General features: G+C 43.1%; 1 protein-coding gene across 1 annotated transcript in view; it reads right to left on the reverse strand.

The window, feature by feature from the left end:
- igf2bp2a (insulin-like growth factor 2 mRNA binding protein 2a) overlaps positions 1-15,061 on the reverse strand; it is an 84,931-nt gene that overhangs the window by 21,257 nt on the left and 48,613 nt on the right. The window contains exon 3 of the mRNA XM_052142699.1: positions 302-350. Coding sequence (XP_051998659.1) covers positions 302-350 — 49 coding nt within the window. The remainder of the gene's footprint in view (positions 1-301; positions 351-15,061) is intronic.

Here is a 15,061-nt window from a genome sequence, read left to right on the forward strand (position 1 = left end):
ATAAATGTCAATTTACATCCAAGAGCACACTGCAGAACACCGAGGAACAAGTGTGTGAGAGCGGAATTAAACAGAGAAAACGTGCAAGTGGGTCAGCGCTGTGATTGTAATCAGGATTTACAATTGGGGCGATCAGGGCTGAATACTCTCCAGACAGATCCACATGGATGTCGTTGCAGAGGGAGTGGATGTGTGTATATGGGCGGGGCATACTGTAATGTAGTTGCAGCCCAGAGGATACAGACAGAATCCTGACCACACACGCACACTGCTCTCTCTGCCTGAGCAGTTACACACTCACCTCCCACTGTAGATGTGGAGGAATGTTCCGGATCTGAATCTTCCGACTCCTACGGAGACAGAAAGAGAGAGTGTGAAACAACACAAAGTGAAAGACGGAGAGAGAGAGAGAGAGATCAGAGAATAGAAACACAGCAGTATTCAACATAGGGGCTACAGTGTGAAAACAAACAGTGCTTTACTGCCTCAACTCAGTCTGATCCAACAGAGACTAAACAAACACACCACGAGACAAAACACTCATAAAACTTGACCGTCAAAGCAGGGTAGTCGATAACAGCGAAATTGAAAGATTCTTCATTCAAATTTCGATACCACATGCTGTTGAACAAATTTAACTCTTTATTTAAAAGATAAATATGAATATATATTATAGGAATATGTTTAATATGGTTACAATTAAAATATTAACCAATTAAATTAAAACAATGGCATGTAACCAAGTATTTTCAATTAAGTAAATATTCCTTCAAACGTTTCATGTAATTATTCAAATGAACAGCCAGTCAGGATGCCGGTGAGTGGCTCTGTTTTCCTTGTTAATACTGTTGCTTGACTAGATGTAGCATTACATGGTTTACACAGCTTGATATTACAACATTATAGACATTATAGACAGTATTTTGATAATTGATGCAGATACTGTAACTGGCTGAATGTGAAAACTTCAGAAATTCTCTGATTAAAACACTCTAAAATAGCCTAAAATCCCTTGAATCCATCACAAGCTTCCCTCAACGCTTCTCAGACAACCTTCCAATGAAAAATGCTCAGGAAAGAGAGCGCATATGCAATAGAGAGAAATTGATTAGTTAAGGGAGGAAAGGTCTTTCACCAGAGGAACTGGACTGTTTCTACACTCCTTCGTTCAGAGTTCAGCAGTACCCAACAGCCTGTGAGCGTACTGACACCAAAGCCACACAAACCGCTCCACCACAAGCTGTTAACAACTACATTAAAATGAGAGGAAGAGAGCTGGCCGGGGGAAAGAGATTTAAAGAGCAGAGAGAGAGAGATAAATTCTGAGAGGTACATTCAGACTCACTTCTCCAGGTACACATTGAACAGAGGGATGCATAGTGAACAGAGGGATGCATAGTGAACAGAGGGATGCATAGTGAACAGAGGGATGCATAGTGAACAGATGGATAAAACAGTGAATAAAGGAGGTTTACAAAGATACAGTTACCACATAGTCCAAAATTAACACTGGGCAAGCGACAAATTTGAGTAAGAAAATTATTCTTGCTTTGGCAAGAAAATAAAACTGACTTAGCTGTCAGTGATAGGAAACATTACAAGGAACGGTAACATAAAATACAGTACAGTTTAAATTTAATTGTAACCCTCACCGATGTAAGTGAAACAAGTGTTTAAAATTAAAGGAGATACTTGCGCATCTACTGACATCTTTAAACTCAGTTGAAAATTTACCATCAGAAGTTTATCTAGGATGTCCAAGTGTTTTTGCCCTCTAGATCTCCATGTGTAGACACATATGAGGAATGTATTCTTAGCATTAACAACAGATCCACCAAAACAAACAAATTTGAGGGACAGAATTGTTTGTCTTTCACCAAATTCTGCATTTTCACAGAGAGACTGGGAAGGAATTCACTAAGAATGAACAGCAGCCAGTAAAAGCACAGCTTATTTGCACCCACTGTCTGTGCTGGCTTAGTACCCTATTCACTAACGGGATTATGAAAATGAGGCAACAGTGCACTACAAAACCTGTGCTGAACGCAATTTGCACGGTGTGATTCGGATCTTGTGGGGTGGTTCTGAGTAGGGTTGGGCGATATGGCTAAATTATCACAATATTTTTTCATATCACTCAATATCGATATTTATCACAATACATTTCATATGATTATTGGGAATGAATTAAGCATAACATTTTGTTTACATGTATACTCCAGAGGGTAATCTACCTTTAAGTAATGCTCAGTTTAGGATTTAATCCTACATAAGGTGTGTGACCTCTTTTTGGTTAAATTTAGCCAATTTCATCATCTTCAGCTGCCGACTAACAGAACTGTGAAAGACTTTCTTGTGATGCTCAACACTACAGCTCAGTAGGTGGCAGTAATGCATCAAAAGCTGAACTGCCAACTGGCCATCACTTTCTTGCCTTTGAAAGTGCTATGGAACATGAAAAATGTTTAACTAAACAGTACATAAATAAACAGCAACAGTGTTGATGTCATAGATGTTTTTGTGTTAGGTCAATAGCTGTATTGCATTGTCAGCACTGTCTTGTTCAGTACACAACAGTATTAAATTAGCCGGATAGCTAAATGCTAGCTAGCGGCTACTAGGCCTCTTTGCCGGTTTCCATGACAGCAGGGCTGTCTGCAATCCAGCTGATTTTATGACAGTGATTCATTTATCTAGTTGTGTTTGTAAAACTTTGCAGAAATGCTTGAGTTTTTAGCGACACGTACCTGATTTGATCGTCTAGATGCAGAAAATAGGCTAAATATAAAAAATTACTCAATAGTGTAACTTCAATATCGAAAATTATTTCGTTTTGATAAATATTGATATCGTTTTATCACTCAGCCCTAGTTCTGAGTGCTATATAGCAGAGGATACAGCAGACCACTGTAATCGAACACACTTTGCTGGGACTATACAGCATCACTCCAGTGCCGTGATCCAGACACCTGAATCATCTCTTTAACATGCCCAAGCGCACATGACTACATGGTGCATCTGGATATATGACAGGTTATAATGCTCTTCTACATCATTTGATCATTATTTGATTAATTACTGCCGCCATGATGGATAGAACATGTAAATAAATGTAAAAAATCACTTTAAAAAAAATTACGTTTTCTAGTGTGAAGTTTATTGCACTTGGAAAACAGAGTTAAATAAACCCCAATCTTTAATGAGCCTAATTTACAAAGAAAGAAGGCAAATTTGTGTGGAAAGGAATGACAATGTCTTAACAGAGTGCAACAGTGCCCACTCACTTTTTCAGCCATCTGGGTTCAGGCAGTATTTTTCCCATTAATTCTTTCCATAGACTTTTCATAAAATCCCCCATAAAAGGGGGATTAAAAAAAAATATGTTTTTGATCCCAAAAAATGTTTTGAGGCAAAAAGACAAAAGGTACAAGTCTGTATATTTACCGTTTTTCACAAGGGCACAAACTAAATGGTAATATATAAGCCTATTGATTTTAGGTTGTTGATAAGTACAGAAACAATCTATTTTACATTTATTGCAAAATATGACACAATGATTTGTCATTAATATTACTGACAAACAGTAGGCAATATTTTTTCTACTATGAAAAAACATGTATAGTATACATTCTAATAAAAAATTATTTAGTTTCATTTAAATGACAGTTTCATGGCCATTAAGAATCATTTATGGCAGAACATTTTCTCATTTCCCTCGCAATTGGCAGGTGTCAAATTAAGACATTAAAAGTTCTGTAAGCAATATTAGCCATTCTAGAATTTACACAAGCTGAGCCGTCGTTCCAAAACCTCGCACTCCAAAGATAAAAAAATGAGCTTTATTGAGATAGATATCAAGCAGAAACGGTTGACAAAAACAACAGCAGCAAAGTAGCGCCCTCAACTGACAACTGTTATGAACAACATAGCAAAAATAGAAATAATTTGCTGCAACTACAATAATATGAGAACGTGCAAAATGATTAACAGGCAGAAAGCATTAGAGACCGCGGACCACGGACACATTAAGTTTACAGTATTGAGTCTGGAGCTGTCATAGAGACTGGTGAGATATCTCATGACACTTATTTCATTAATATCTTTCAGGGAGTATGACATTTTAATTTACATACCTTTCCATGAAAAATTCACTTAGAGCACCTTTAAAGGTATCCTTTCTGAGTGAACTTAATACACACCTAAGCTGCATTGATATCTTAACACATTTTCTCACCATCTGCCCTACCCACTTTGCAATACTCTAGTGAAAGAGAGCTTCACTACACGTGGAATCTAGTGCTCACTCAGCTCTGGAAACCACACCGTTCAAGCCTCTGCTCAAGTCGGTGCATCCCTTTTGCTTCAGTTAATGCTGTAGCCTGTGAACTGTCAATTTTTCTAAGCTTCCTGTTGAAGAGGGGATTTTTGGGATATCCCAGTAGAGCATGCCAGTTGAGCTAGTACATCCAAACTCCATCTCTTCATCCTGACCCTCAATTACGACAAAAAAGGAGAAAAAAAAAAAAAAGGAATAGCAGCGATGGTTCATCCCTTCGTCATGCCTCGTGGCAAGCAAGTTGAGGTTCAAGTACCAACAACACAACAAGTGGACAGCTTCTTTTTTCTCTCTTTCTAACCGCTGAAACCATCGAGGCTCTTTCCCTCTCTCCTGCTCTTCCATCTTTCCTCTCTTCTCCACCCTGCTGGGGTGGAAAAAGTGACAGTGCTCTCCACAACTCTTCAGGGGCTCCTCACTTTCAGAATGCCTGTGGTGGCACTGGATTACTGAGCCCTTCCTGGACGTACACACGCTCAGATGTACATGCACATGCCCTGCACCACACTGGAGGATCCTGGTAAACCTCAGCATGAGGGCCCAGCACAAAATGACAGATACACATAGATACAAGGACTTCAAAGTTATTCACTTCATCGAAGACGTGGCATGACATGTAGTGCTCATGCTCCGTCACGTAGCACGGTGGCAACGTTTCCTGTCTCCTCCCACACGTTGACCATGAGTTTGCAAGTAGGAAACCCTTGTTGGTCCTGAAACATCATTCTCATCAACCAATCGGATTTCGTGGATCAGGAAAAGGGTAGGTTTAGGGTTAGGCATAGGGCTTGGGTTAGGAGGGGCTTGTACATAATTCTTAACAACCATTTATTTATCTCTGATTTTAGACATAGGCTTGGGTTAAGGATAAGGATGATGTTAGGACTTTGTTTCTTTGATAGGAAAGTTGCTCCAAGTCCAACAAAAGACAATGATCCAGGAACAAGTTTTAATGGACAATATCACAGTGACCCCTCTCTCAAAATTGCTTATCAATAAACTGGCAAACAGGCAAAAAATAAACACTAAAATGAAGTTGTCAACTTCAGTAGAATGTATGGGCTAAAAAAAATGGGCAGACACAGAAGCAGTCAAATTTAGAATATGCACACATTCAAGCACAAAAGCACACTCAGAAGCACATGCACAGAGAAGCAAAACTCTTGAATTCTCCTTCTGTCGCACTCACACACAAATATCATAAATACACTCACACACAAACACAGAGGCAGGTTTTGGACCTCTGAGGGTCAATTTATGATGTGCCATTGGGAGGGGGCAGGTTTATTAGCTTGTTAGTTTTGAATCTCTTCACTGAGTATTTGTTTATATTTGTGTAATTGAGCTGAACCCAATGCCCTTGTGAAACTGGTCTCACAGACCCCTTCACCCCAGTCCAAAACCACCAGCACTAGAACATGCAGGCTGAATACACTGCTTACCGTATGTTTGTTGAACGTAACCAAGCTGTCTGCTGCTGGTTTAGAAAAGGGTGCCAGACAACTAAATAAAAAAACACGCTTCTCAATTTCTGCCTTTGAATATCTGAGGGTGGCCACGTTCATTTGAAAAGCTAATATTTACAGCAGTCAGCTGCACTGCAGAAGCTAGAAAACCATGTCGGCGCACACGCCTGCATACAGATCCTCATGGTGCTAAGGAACGTTCACCGCTCAGAGTGGTGTGTAGCACACGAGCCAGAATGGGACTATTCACTTAGGGCCAGGACCTCTCAGACCTGCTAACGACCACCATCCGATCATCACTGTCAGCCAGACGAAATCATATTCACCATACATTAATCATTCGGCCACAACGACTGCACGTGAGCAGATTCGGCAAATTGAATAAAGCGTCACATGTGTTTCGATAAAGTACAAACCTTCAGCTGTTCCTCACTGGAGAACGAGAAAGATGTAGAAAGAAAGAGAGCACACCTCTCTGCTCTTAAAATAAAGAGAATTTTCAAACCGGAGTCCCACTGGGCTTGTGATATCTTTGACCCATGATTGATTTCACCTCATGATCTTATAAAGTATCAATGTTCTATCTAACATAAAGAATCAATATTTTTCTCCTGTTGCCACAAAGCAACAGGAGAACATGTTCAATGAGAGCTGGCGACTTCTGGTGACACGAGCGGCAGTAACCATTGGCAGAAGAATGTGGGTGTGTCAAGAGTCACAACAAACTTTATCCAAGTGCATAGCTATATCACACAGCAACTACCAATAGAAGTGAAAAGACTGTCCCCTGTGAGAGTTGAGTGCAGAAAAGATGGAGAAGTTGTTGTTATTGATTTCACTGTTCTATATGATTTGTCTGTTATCACATATAATAATACATGGACAGGGTAGGCAAGTTACATTTAAATGTAATCCGTTACAAATACTGATTACTTAAATTTAAAATTTAAATTTAAATCAGTAACCTAATCCAATTACCCGCATGAAAAAGTCATGTATAATCAGTAAACTAATGTGATGTAATAATTACTTTATTACTTTTGGATTACCTTAAAGTCACATATGTGAAATCAAGAGAAAAGCAAAATTAACTGTGCCTTTTGGATGTAAACAAAACATGAATAATATTATAATGAAGCTATTATTATATACATGTATAAGAAAAACACATGAAAAACAAGGACAATGCCTCTAAAAAAAAAAAACTGCATTCAACTTAAATATCATTATAATTTGTAAACAAATAATAATATATTATAATAGTAATATACAGAAATATATCTCAATCGAGCACCTTTAACTTTTAAACCCTCAAGCTTTTATTTTTACATTTTAAACTCTCCAGGAAGTCCTGTGTCTGTTTGTAGGCAAATTCACAGTAGTTTAATTCGCTTCTTATTCAAATTCTGGTAAAATGCTCCTCCGGTGCCGTTCTAAATGCATATTAATATGAACCGAACTATTGAGCATCTACATCTGAGATGTTATTTGTGAGTAGCATTTGATATATTTACTTACTAAACACAGCCTTTTGTGATTCACAGAGCTATTGCATGTCTTCAAGTGGCTTTGAACAAAAACGAGTCATATTAACTACTTAAATTGTGTTTTTATGGTTCTTTTATGTCATTTTCTGACCTTGACAGTAACGATCATGACTAACGCATAGTATCGGATTTGGATTGGGCTCGTCGGACCGATACACAATCCGTCTAAAAGCTTCAGTATCAGAGCCGATACCAATCCAGGTATCGGATCAGTGCATCCCTAATTTAGACATATAAGAGGTAGCTGTACAATAAAACCATACTGGAAATTTCAGAACTCATAACTTCCTTCCTAGTCTAAAAAGAGCATTTATAGTTGCCACCCTGCTGAAATGTCTCGTTTTGAAATCTCTGTGTTAATGACGTCACAACACATTGCTTTTGTATTTACACATTCCACAACATACGTCATCCCACCCATACGGCATCCCTAAGTAAAGAGAGCAGGCGTTCCGTGGCTAACTATTCCTAACAACACCTAAGGGGACCCATCTGGACTATTTTTGATTTTTTTTTTATATATTCAAGCACTAGACTGACATCTGTGACCACTTGATACAAATCTCATGGGGCTTTTAAAAGATCCAGTGTCAAGTTACAACTCTGAAAGGGAGAAGCAATTCTCTTTCATTCAGCTGCTGCCTCTGTCATCAGTAGCGGTTTTAACCACCATGCAAGCCACGCAATTGTGTGGGGTCCCGGAGGTAAGGGGGCCCCCACCCCGGTATGAAAGCTCTGCAAAAACTGCTTGAGGGGTGACATATTGTTCTGGGTACACACCCGAATATGCTGTTGTCAGCGCTGGTCTGGACGATTCCGTTTTTCAAGTAAGGCTCACGTTTGTAATTTATGAAAAAATATATAGGCCATCTGAACTTGTTTCATACACGCGCTCTCACTCACAGGTTTGTGCAAATGGATGAGTTAGGGACCATTCAAACAGATCATGATGTGTCTGCTTTTTTTTCATTGTCATGCTGTTTCTTCAGTGACTCACACAGGACCAGCACATTTTTAGACACTTTGTCAAGTTAATAAGAGCTTCAGGTTTAAAAAATGCATGCCGAGACACCTGCGTTCTGTTTCATTTGTTGCGCTGCCTAGATTGTTTTTAGTGCAGGTGTCAAAGATTTAATATCCTGAACAATTTCAGGTTGCAAAGAGGTGACCGTTACAATATTTAACATTATTTCAGATTGTTCTGCAACAAGCAAAGTTTCAGTGCTTGATAAATGGAAATGTTTTTTCCTTCTGCTATAGTGTGCCGAGATGCCCCTGTGCATTGTGTGTTGACTGTTATGTAGCGGCTGTAGACAACGCAAAAACAAAAGTTGCAGCCGCAAGGGACTAAACACTGAGAGACTGAAAACACTGCGACGCGCAAAAACTAATTTCCACTCAACTGTCTGACTTCCAGCATTTATTTCACTTCAACACTTAAAAGTACAACTGGCACTGCAGTTACCACGTCATAGAGATTGCTGTGAAAGTGCGCCAGTGCGTGAGTGCGAGAGTGCGGTCAACAGAAAGTGTTCGCTCCCAGGCTCACCCCCTCTCTCCGTCCAAACCAAAAAACAACCCAGGTGAACAGGTGAAGCAAACAAATAGACCACTGTCACTTCCGCCCAAACCCCGGTGGACACGCCCACCACCCACAATCTGAGTGCAGTGAAGTTTATGAATGAGACCATAAACCTAGAACACATGGGAGACTTACAGGTGGCTCCTACATTCCGGCCCCTAATTATTTTAACACAATAATTATACAACTGCACATTATGTAGGAGATCAACAACATATATTTTTTTCAGGATAAGGCAGTCTGTTTGAAAGTGTCATGGTTAAAGTCAAAGTCTAAGAAGTTCAAAGGTCAGCTGGATATCCTCATGGCTCCTCTGCTTCCTGTAGAAGGCAAATCTTGGTAATAGGCCTGTCCAAATAACTGGTCTTCGTCTTAATTCGCACTTGGCGAACAAGTCCTCTTCTGTCAGAGATAGTTTGCACAATCCTTCCTATAAGCCATGAGTTACGAGGTGCTGAGTCGTCAACTATGAGTACAATATCTCCAGTAAGGAAGTTGCGCTTGACACCAGACCACTTCTGACGCTCCTGAAGAAGAGGCAAGTATTCAAAACAAGTCAGATATGTACTGAACGTGTTTCCATCTGCGACGAGCGTACATGTCCTCCTTTTTGAACTGACCCGATGGCAACGATGGCATGATTTTGAGCTGTAACAGATGGTTGGGGGTTAGTGGTTCCAAGTCATTGGGATCAGTGGATGCCTTGGTAATAGGATGGCTATTGGGGGGGGGGGGGGGGTTGAAAACCCACTTAATTCCTTTCTGAAGGAGGGTGTTGTTGATTAGAGCAAGATTCCAACCTTCCATTGCCTCTCTCAATTCTCTCTCTGCACCGACATAGTTGGTTCCATTGTCTGAGCGCAGTTCCGATACTTGTCCACGTCTTGCTATAAAGCGTCGAAGAGCATTAATAAAGGAGTCTGTGTCCAAAGACGATGCAACTTCGATGTGGATCGCTCTTACGGAAAGGCATGTGGAGAGAACCCCATACCTCTTCAATGTACTCCTCCCTCGCTTAACTTCAAAAGGTCCGAAGTAGTCAACTCCAACCCGAGAAACTCTGTCCCGAGGTAAATCTGCCATCTGCTGTTGCCCTGGAGCTGCATGCAGTCGTCGACAGACGATACATTTAGACAGGGTTTTCCTTATAGCCACACTAGCTCCAGGGATCCAATATCTTTGGCGTAGGCTAGCTAGCATGTGGTTACAACCACTGTGTCAAACCTCTTGATGTATGTGCTTAAGAATTATGTCAGAAATGTGCAAATCTTTTGCCAATATGGCAGGATGCTTAGATTCTTCTGGCATAGCTGCTCTGCTAAGTCGTCCTCCAACTCTCAGAATACTATCTTCAAGTTTTGGGTTGAGCTTGTAAATGTGACTAGTCCTTTTCACACTTCCTCCCTTTTGCAAGCTGGTGAATTCTCCTGGAAACCTCCTCTGACCAAACTTAATAATCTCCATCTCAGCTCTTCCGAGTTCCTCAACTGAAAGAAGACCACTGCCAGTCTGAGCCTTGATACTCTGCATCTCCTTTTCTATTTCTTTTCCCTGTTGGTCCTTATCCAAGCCAGAATGAGCAAGAGTCATGCTCAGTTGCTTCCTCTTCTGACTGAAGTACAGTTGTAGACTCTTCAGCTTAAGGATCCAACCAACCATCTTCTTCAGACGGATCCAAGAGGAGAAGTAATTAATCAAGTGAGTCACTGCATCAATCCTCTCTTCAGCCTGCACGGCATTCACAATCAAACCCATCTTGACCTCAGGATCATCTGGCGGGATTCTCACAGAGCTATCAGGGTTTTCAGGCCACCCCTCTTCAGGCCCAACAAGGAACTGAGGTCCAGACACCCATGTGTTATCTCTCAGAAGTGATGTCACCTTTACTCCCCTGGAGGCTAACTCAGCAGGATTGCTTGTGGTGTTAACATATCTCCACCGAGATGGATTTGATACACTCAGTATCTTTGAAACCCGGTTGGCTACAAAGGTACGAAACCTTAAAGTTTCATTGCTGATGTACTTCAGTACGGAAGTACTATCAGTCCAAAAAATTGAGTCCTGAAGTTGCATCTGCAGCTCCTTCCTCCACAGCTCATCCATTCGACCTGCAACCATGGCAGCCGTCAACTCCATATGAGGCATGGTGATTGGTTTTAATGGAGCCACTCTGGCTTTACCCATTATGAAAGCACAGTGAACTTGTCTGTCTATGTTGTTTAATAACAGGTAAGTCACTGTTCCATAGCCGCTCTCACATGCATCTGCAAAATGATGTAACTGAGCAGAAATCACTTCCCCAAAATCTATTGGTTTTAGGCATCTGTCAACTTCAAACTTTTCAAGCTGCCAGAGCTCTTTCAGCCAACTTCTCCACTCCTGTGCGGACAAGTCTGGTATAATGTCATCCCAACCAAGGTCCTTTCTGCACAAGTCTTGAAGGATCCTTTTGGCATATAAGACCACAGGTGCCAATATTCCTAAGGGGTCATAGATTGAACTGACCGTGGAGAGGATCCCTCTTCTGGTTAAGGGTCGATCTTGGATGAGGACTTTGAACTTAAAAGTGTCGGACTGAACACACCACTGTACGCCCAATGCTCTTTCTACAGGAAGTGTGTCATTGTCCAAATCCAAATCCTTAACCTCTTTTGCTCTCTCTGTTGCAGGTATAGCTGCCAGCACTGCACGTCTGTTGCTGATCCACTTCATGAGTTGAAAGCCCCCTTTCGAACAAAGGGCACAAAGGTCAAGTCAAATCAAGTCAAGTGGTTTTTATTGTCGTTTCAACCATATACAGTTAGTACAGTACACAGCAAAACGAGACAACGTTCCTCCAGGACCATGGTGCTACATAAAAACAACAAAGGACCAACACAGGACCACATGAGACAACACAACGAAATAAAATACCTATATAAAAAAACCTACATATACCTATATAAAGTGCACGTGCAAACATGTGCAAAAAGTACAGGACAGTACAACAAATTTCTGACAACGAACAGGACAATAGACAGTGCAGAGCCGACCAGTACTCAGTAGTGCAAAAAGATGACAGTTTCTAAAAATGTAAACATAACATACTATGAGATAATGTTCTATGCACATAGCAGTTATTGAGGTAGCAGACAGTTATAAAGTGACAGTAATTAAAGTGCAACTCAGGACACATGTGTGTCAAACCAGTCTCTGAGTATTGAGGAGTCTGATGGCTTGGGGGAAGAAGCTGTTACACAGTCTGGCCATGAGGGCCCGAATGCTTCGGTACCTCTTGCCAGACGGGAGGAGTGTAAAGAGTTTGTGTGAGGGGTGTGTGGGGTCGTCCACAATGCTGGTTGCTTTGCGGATACAGTGTTTTTTGTAAATGTCTTTGATGGAGGGAAGAGAGACCCCGATGATCTTCTCAGCTGTCCTCACTATCCTCTGCAGGGCTTTGTGGTCCAAAACGGTGCAAGTCCCAAACCAGGCAGTGATGCAGCTGCTCAGGATGCTCTCAATAGTCCCTCTATAGAATGTAGTGAGGATGGGGGTTGGGAGATGTGCTTTCCTCAGCCTTCGAAGAAAGTAGAGACGCTGCTGGGCTTTCTTGGTGATAGAGCTGGTGTTGAGGGACCAGGTGAGGCTCTCCGCCAAGTGAACACCAAGGAATTTGGTGCTTTTGATGATCTCCACAGAGGAGCCGTCGATGTTCAGCGGAGTGTGTTCACCTTGTGCTCTCCTAAAGTCAACAACCATCTCTTTTGTTTTGTCGACATTCAGGGACAGGTTGTTGGCTCTACACCAGTTCGTCAGCTGCTGCACCTCCTCTCTGTATGCTGACTCGTTGTTCTTGCTGATGAGACCCACAATGGTCGTGTCATCGGCGAACTTGATGATGTGATTCGAGCTGTGCATTGCTGTACAGTCGTGAGTCAGCAGAGTGAACAGCAGTGGACTGAGCACACAGCCCTGGGGGGCCCCAGTGCTCAGTGTGGTGCTGGTGGAGATGCTGTTCCCGATCCGGACTGACTGAGGTCTCCCAGTCAGGAAGTCCAGGATCCAGTTGCAGAGGGAGGTGTCCAGGCCCAGCAGGTTCAGCTTTCCAATCAGGTGCTGGGGAATGATTGTGTTGAATGCTGAGCTGAAATCTATGAACAGCATTCGAACGTATGAGTCCTTATTGTCTAGGTGGGTGAAGGCCAGATGGAGGGTTGTGGTGATGGCATCGTCCGTTGAACGGTTTGAACGATACGCAAACTGCAGTGGGTCTAGTGAGGGGGCAGCTGGGTCTTAATCTGCCTCATGACAAGCCTCTCGAAGCACTTCATGATGATGGGTGTAAGTGCGACGGGACGGTAGTCGTTGAGGCAGGACACTGAAGACTTCTTTGGCATGGGGATGATGGTGGTGGCCTTGAAGCACGTTGGAACGATGGCGCTGCTCAGAGAGATGTTGAAGATGTCGGTAAGAACATCTGCTAGCTGGTCTGCACATCCTCTGAGCACTCTGCCAGGAATGTTGTCTGGTGCAGCAGCCTTCCGTGGGTTGACTCTACGTAGAGTTTCTCACATCTGCCGTGGTAAGACAGAGCACCTGGTCGTTGGGAGGAGGGGTGGACTTCCTCGCCATCACGTCGTTCTGCACTTTAAACCGAGCGTAGAAGTCGTTCAGCGCATCTGGAAGGGAGGCATCTTTGTCACAGGCAACTGATGTTGTCCTGTAGTTGGTGATGGCCTGGATGCCCTGCCACATGCGCAGCGTGTCACCGCTGTCCTGGAAGTGACTGTGGATTCTCTGGGCGTGTGCGCGCTTTGCCTCTCTGATTGCCCGTGACAGTTTGGCCCTAGCTGTTCTTAGGGCTGCCTTATCGCCTGCTCTGAAGGCGGAGTCTCGGGACCTCAGCAGCGTGCGCACCTCCGCAGTCATCCACGGCTTCTGGTTGGAGCGTGTGGTGATGGTCTTGGAGAAAGTGACATCATCAATGCACTTGCTGATGTAGCTGGTCACTGATGCTGTGTATTCCTCCAAGTTGGTAGAATCGCCATATGTTGCAGCCTCCCTGAACATGTGCCAGTCAGTACACTCAAAACAGTCCTGAAGAGCAGAGATGGCTCCTGCTGGCCAGGTTTTCACCTGCTTCTGAAGCGGTTTTGTGCGTCTGACGAGCGGTCTGTATGCTGGAATTAACATAACAGAGATGTAGTCTGAGTAGCCGAGGTGGGGGCGGGGCTCCGCCCGGTGCGCGCCTGGGATGTTTGTGTAAACAAGATCAAGCGCGTTCAGCCCCTCTCGTTGCAAAGTCCACATACTGATGGAATTTAGGGAGCACTGTCTTAAGATTTGCATGGTTGAAATCTCCGGCGACAATAAACAGTCCGTCGGGGTGAGCGTTCTGCAGTTCGCTCATAGCCCCATACAGTTCACAGAGCGCTTCCTTAGCGTTAGCGCTGGGGGAATGTAAACTCCGGTTATGCAAACAGTGGTGAATTCCCGTGGTAGATAAAAAGGTCTGCATCTAACAGTCACAAGCTCCAACAGCGATGAACAGTAACTAGAGACTAGCATAGAGTTCTTGCACCATTCCGTGTTGATGTAAACACACAAGCCACCACCGCGAGTCTTACCGCAGAGAGCTGTATTTCTGTCGGCACGAAACGAGGCGAGCCCGTCTAGCTGAATGGCGGCATCCGGAACTCTGTCGCTGAGCCACGTCTCCGTGAAAACAAAGACGCAGCAGTCTCTAAACTCACGCTGCGTAGCCTGCTGGAGTCGGATATAGTCCAGTTTATTGTCCAGGGAGCAAACATTTGAGAGCAGGATAGACGGGAGTGCCGGCCGGCTAGGGTTTGTTTTTAGCCTAGCATGGACCCCCGCCCTCTTTCCGCGCTTCCGCTTTCTCGCACACCGCTTACGACGTCCTCTCCCCCGGCCACCGGCATCAGGCGACGCCGAGGGCTGGAGACCTGGTCTCCGCAGCAAGCCGAGTACGCGTAACGCCTCCTGCAGGTCATCCTGCAGCTTGGTTTTTGCATGAGTCTTATATTTCAGTAGTGTCTGGCGATGGTAGACTCGAACACCGGTTGCTCCGATGTCCATGTGTTGCAAAAGTCGGGCTTTTTTAACAAAAATAGCACCATTGTGGATCCGG

This window comes from Xyrauchen texanus, chromosome 14 (assembly GCF_025860055.1).
Source record: "Xyrauchen texanus isolate HMW12.3.18 chromosome 14, RBS_HiC_50CHRs, whole genome shotgun sequence".
Lineage (NCBI taxonomy): Eukaryota > Metazoa > Chordata > Actinopteri > Cypriniformes > Catostomidae > Xyrauchen > Xyrauchen texanus.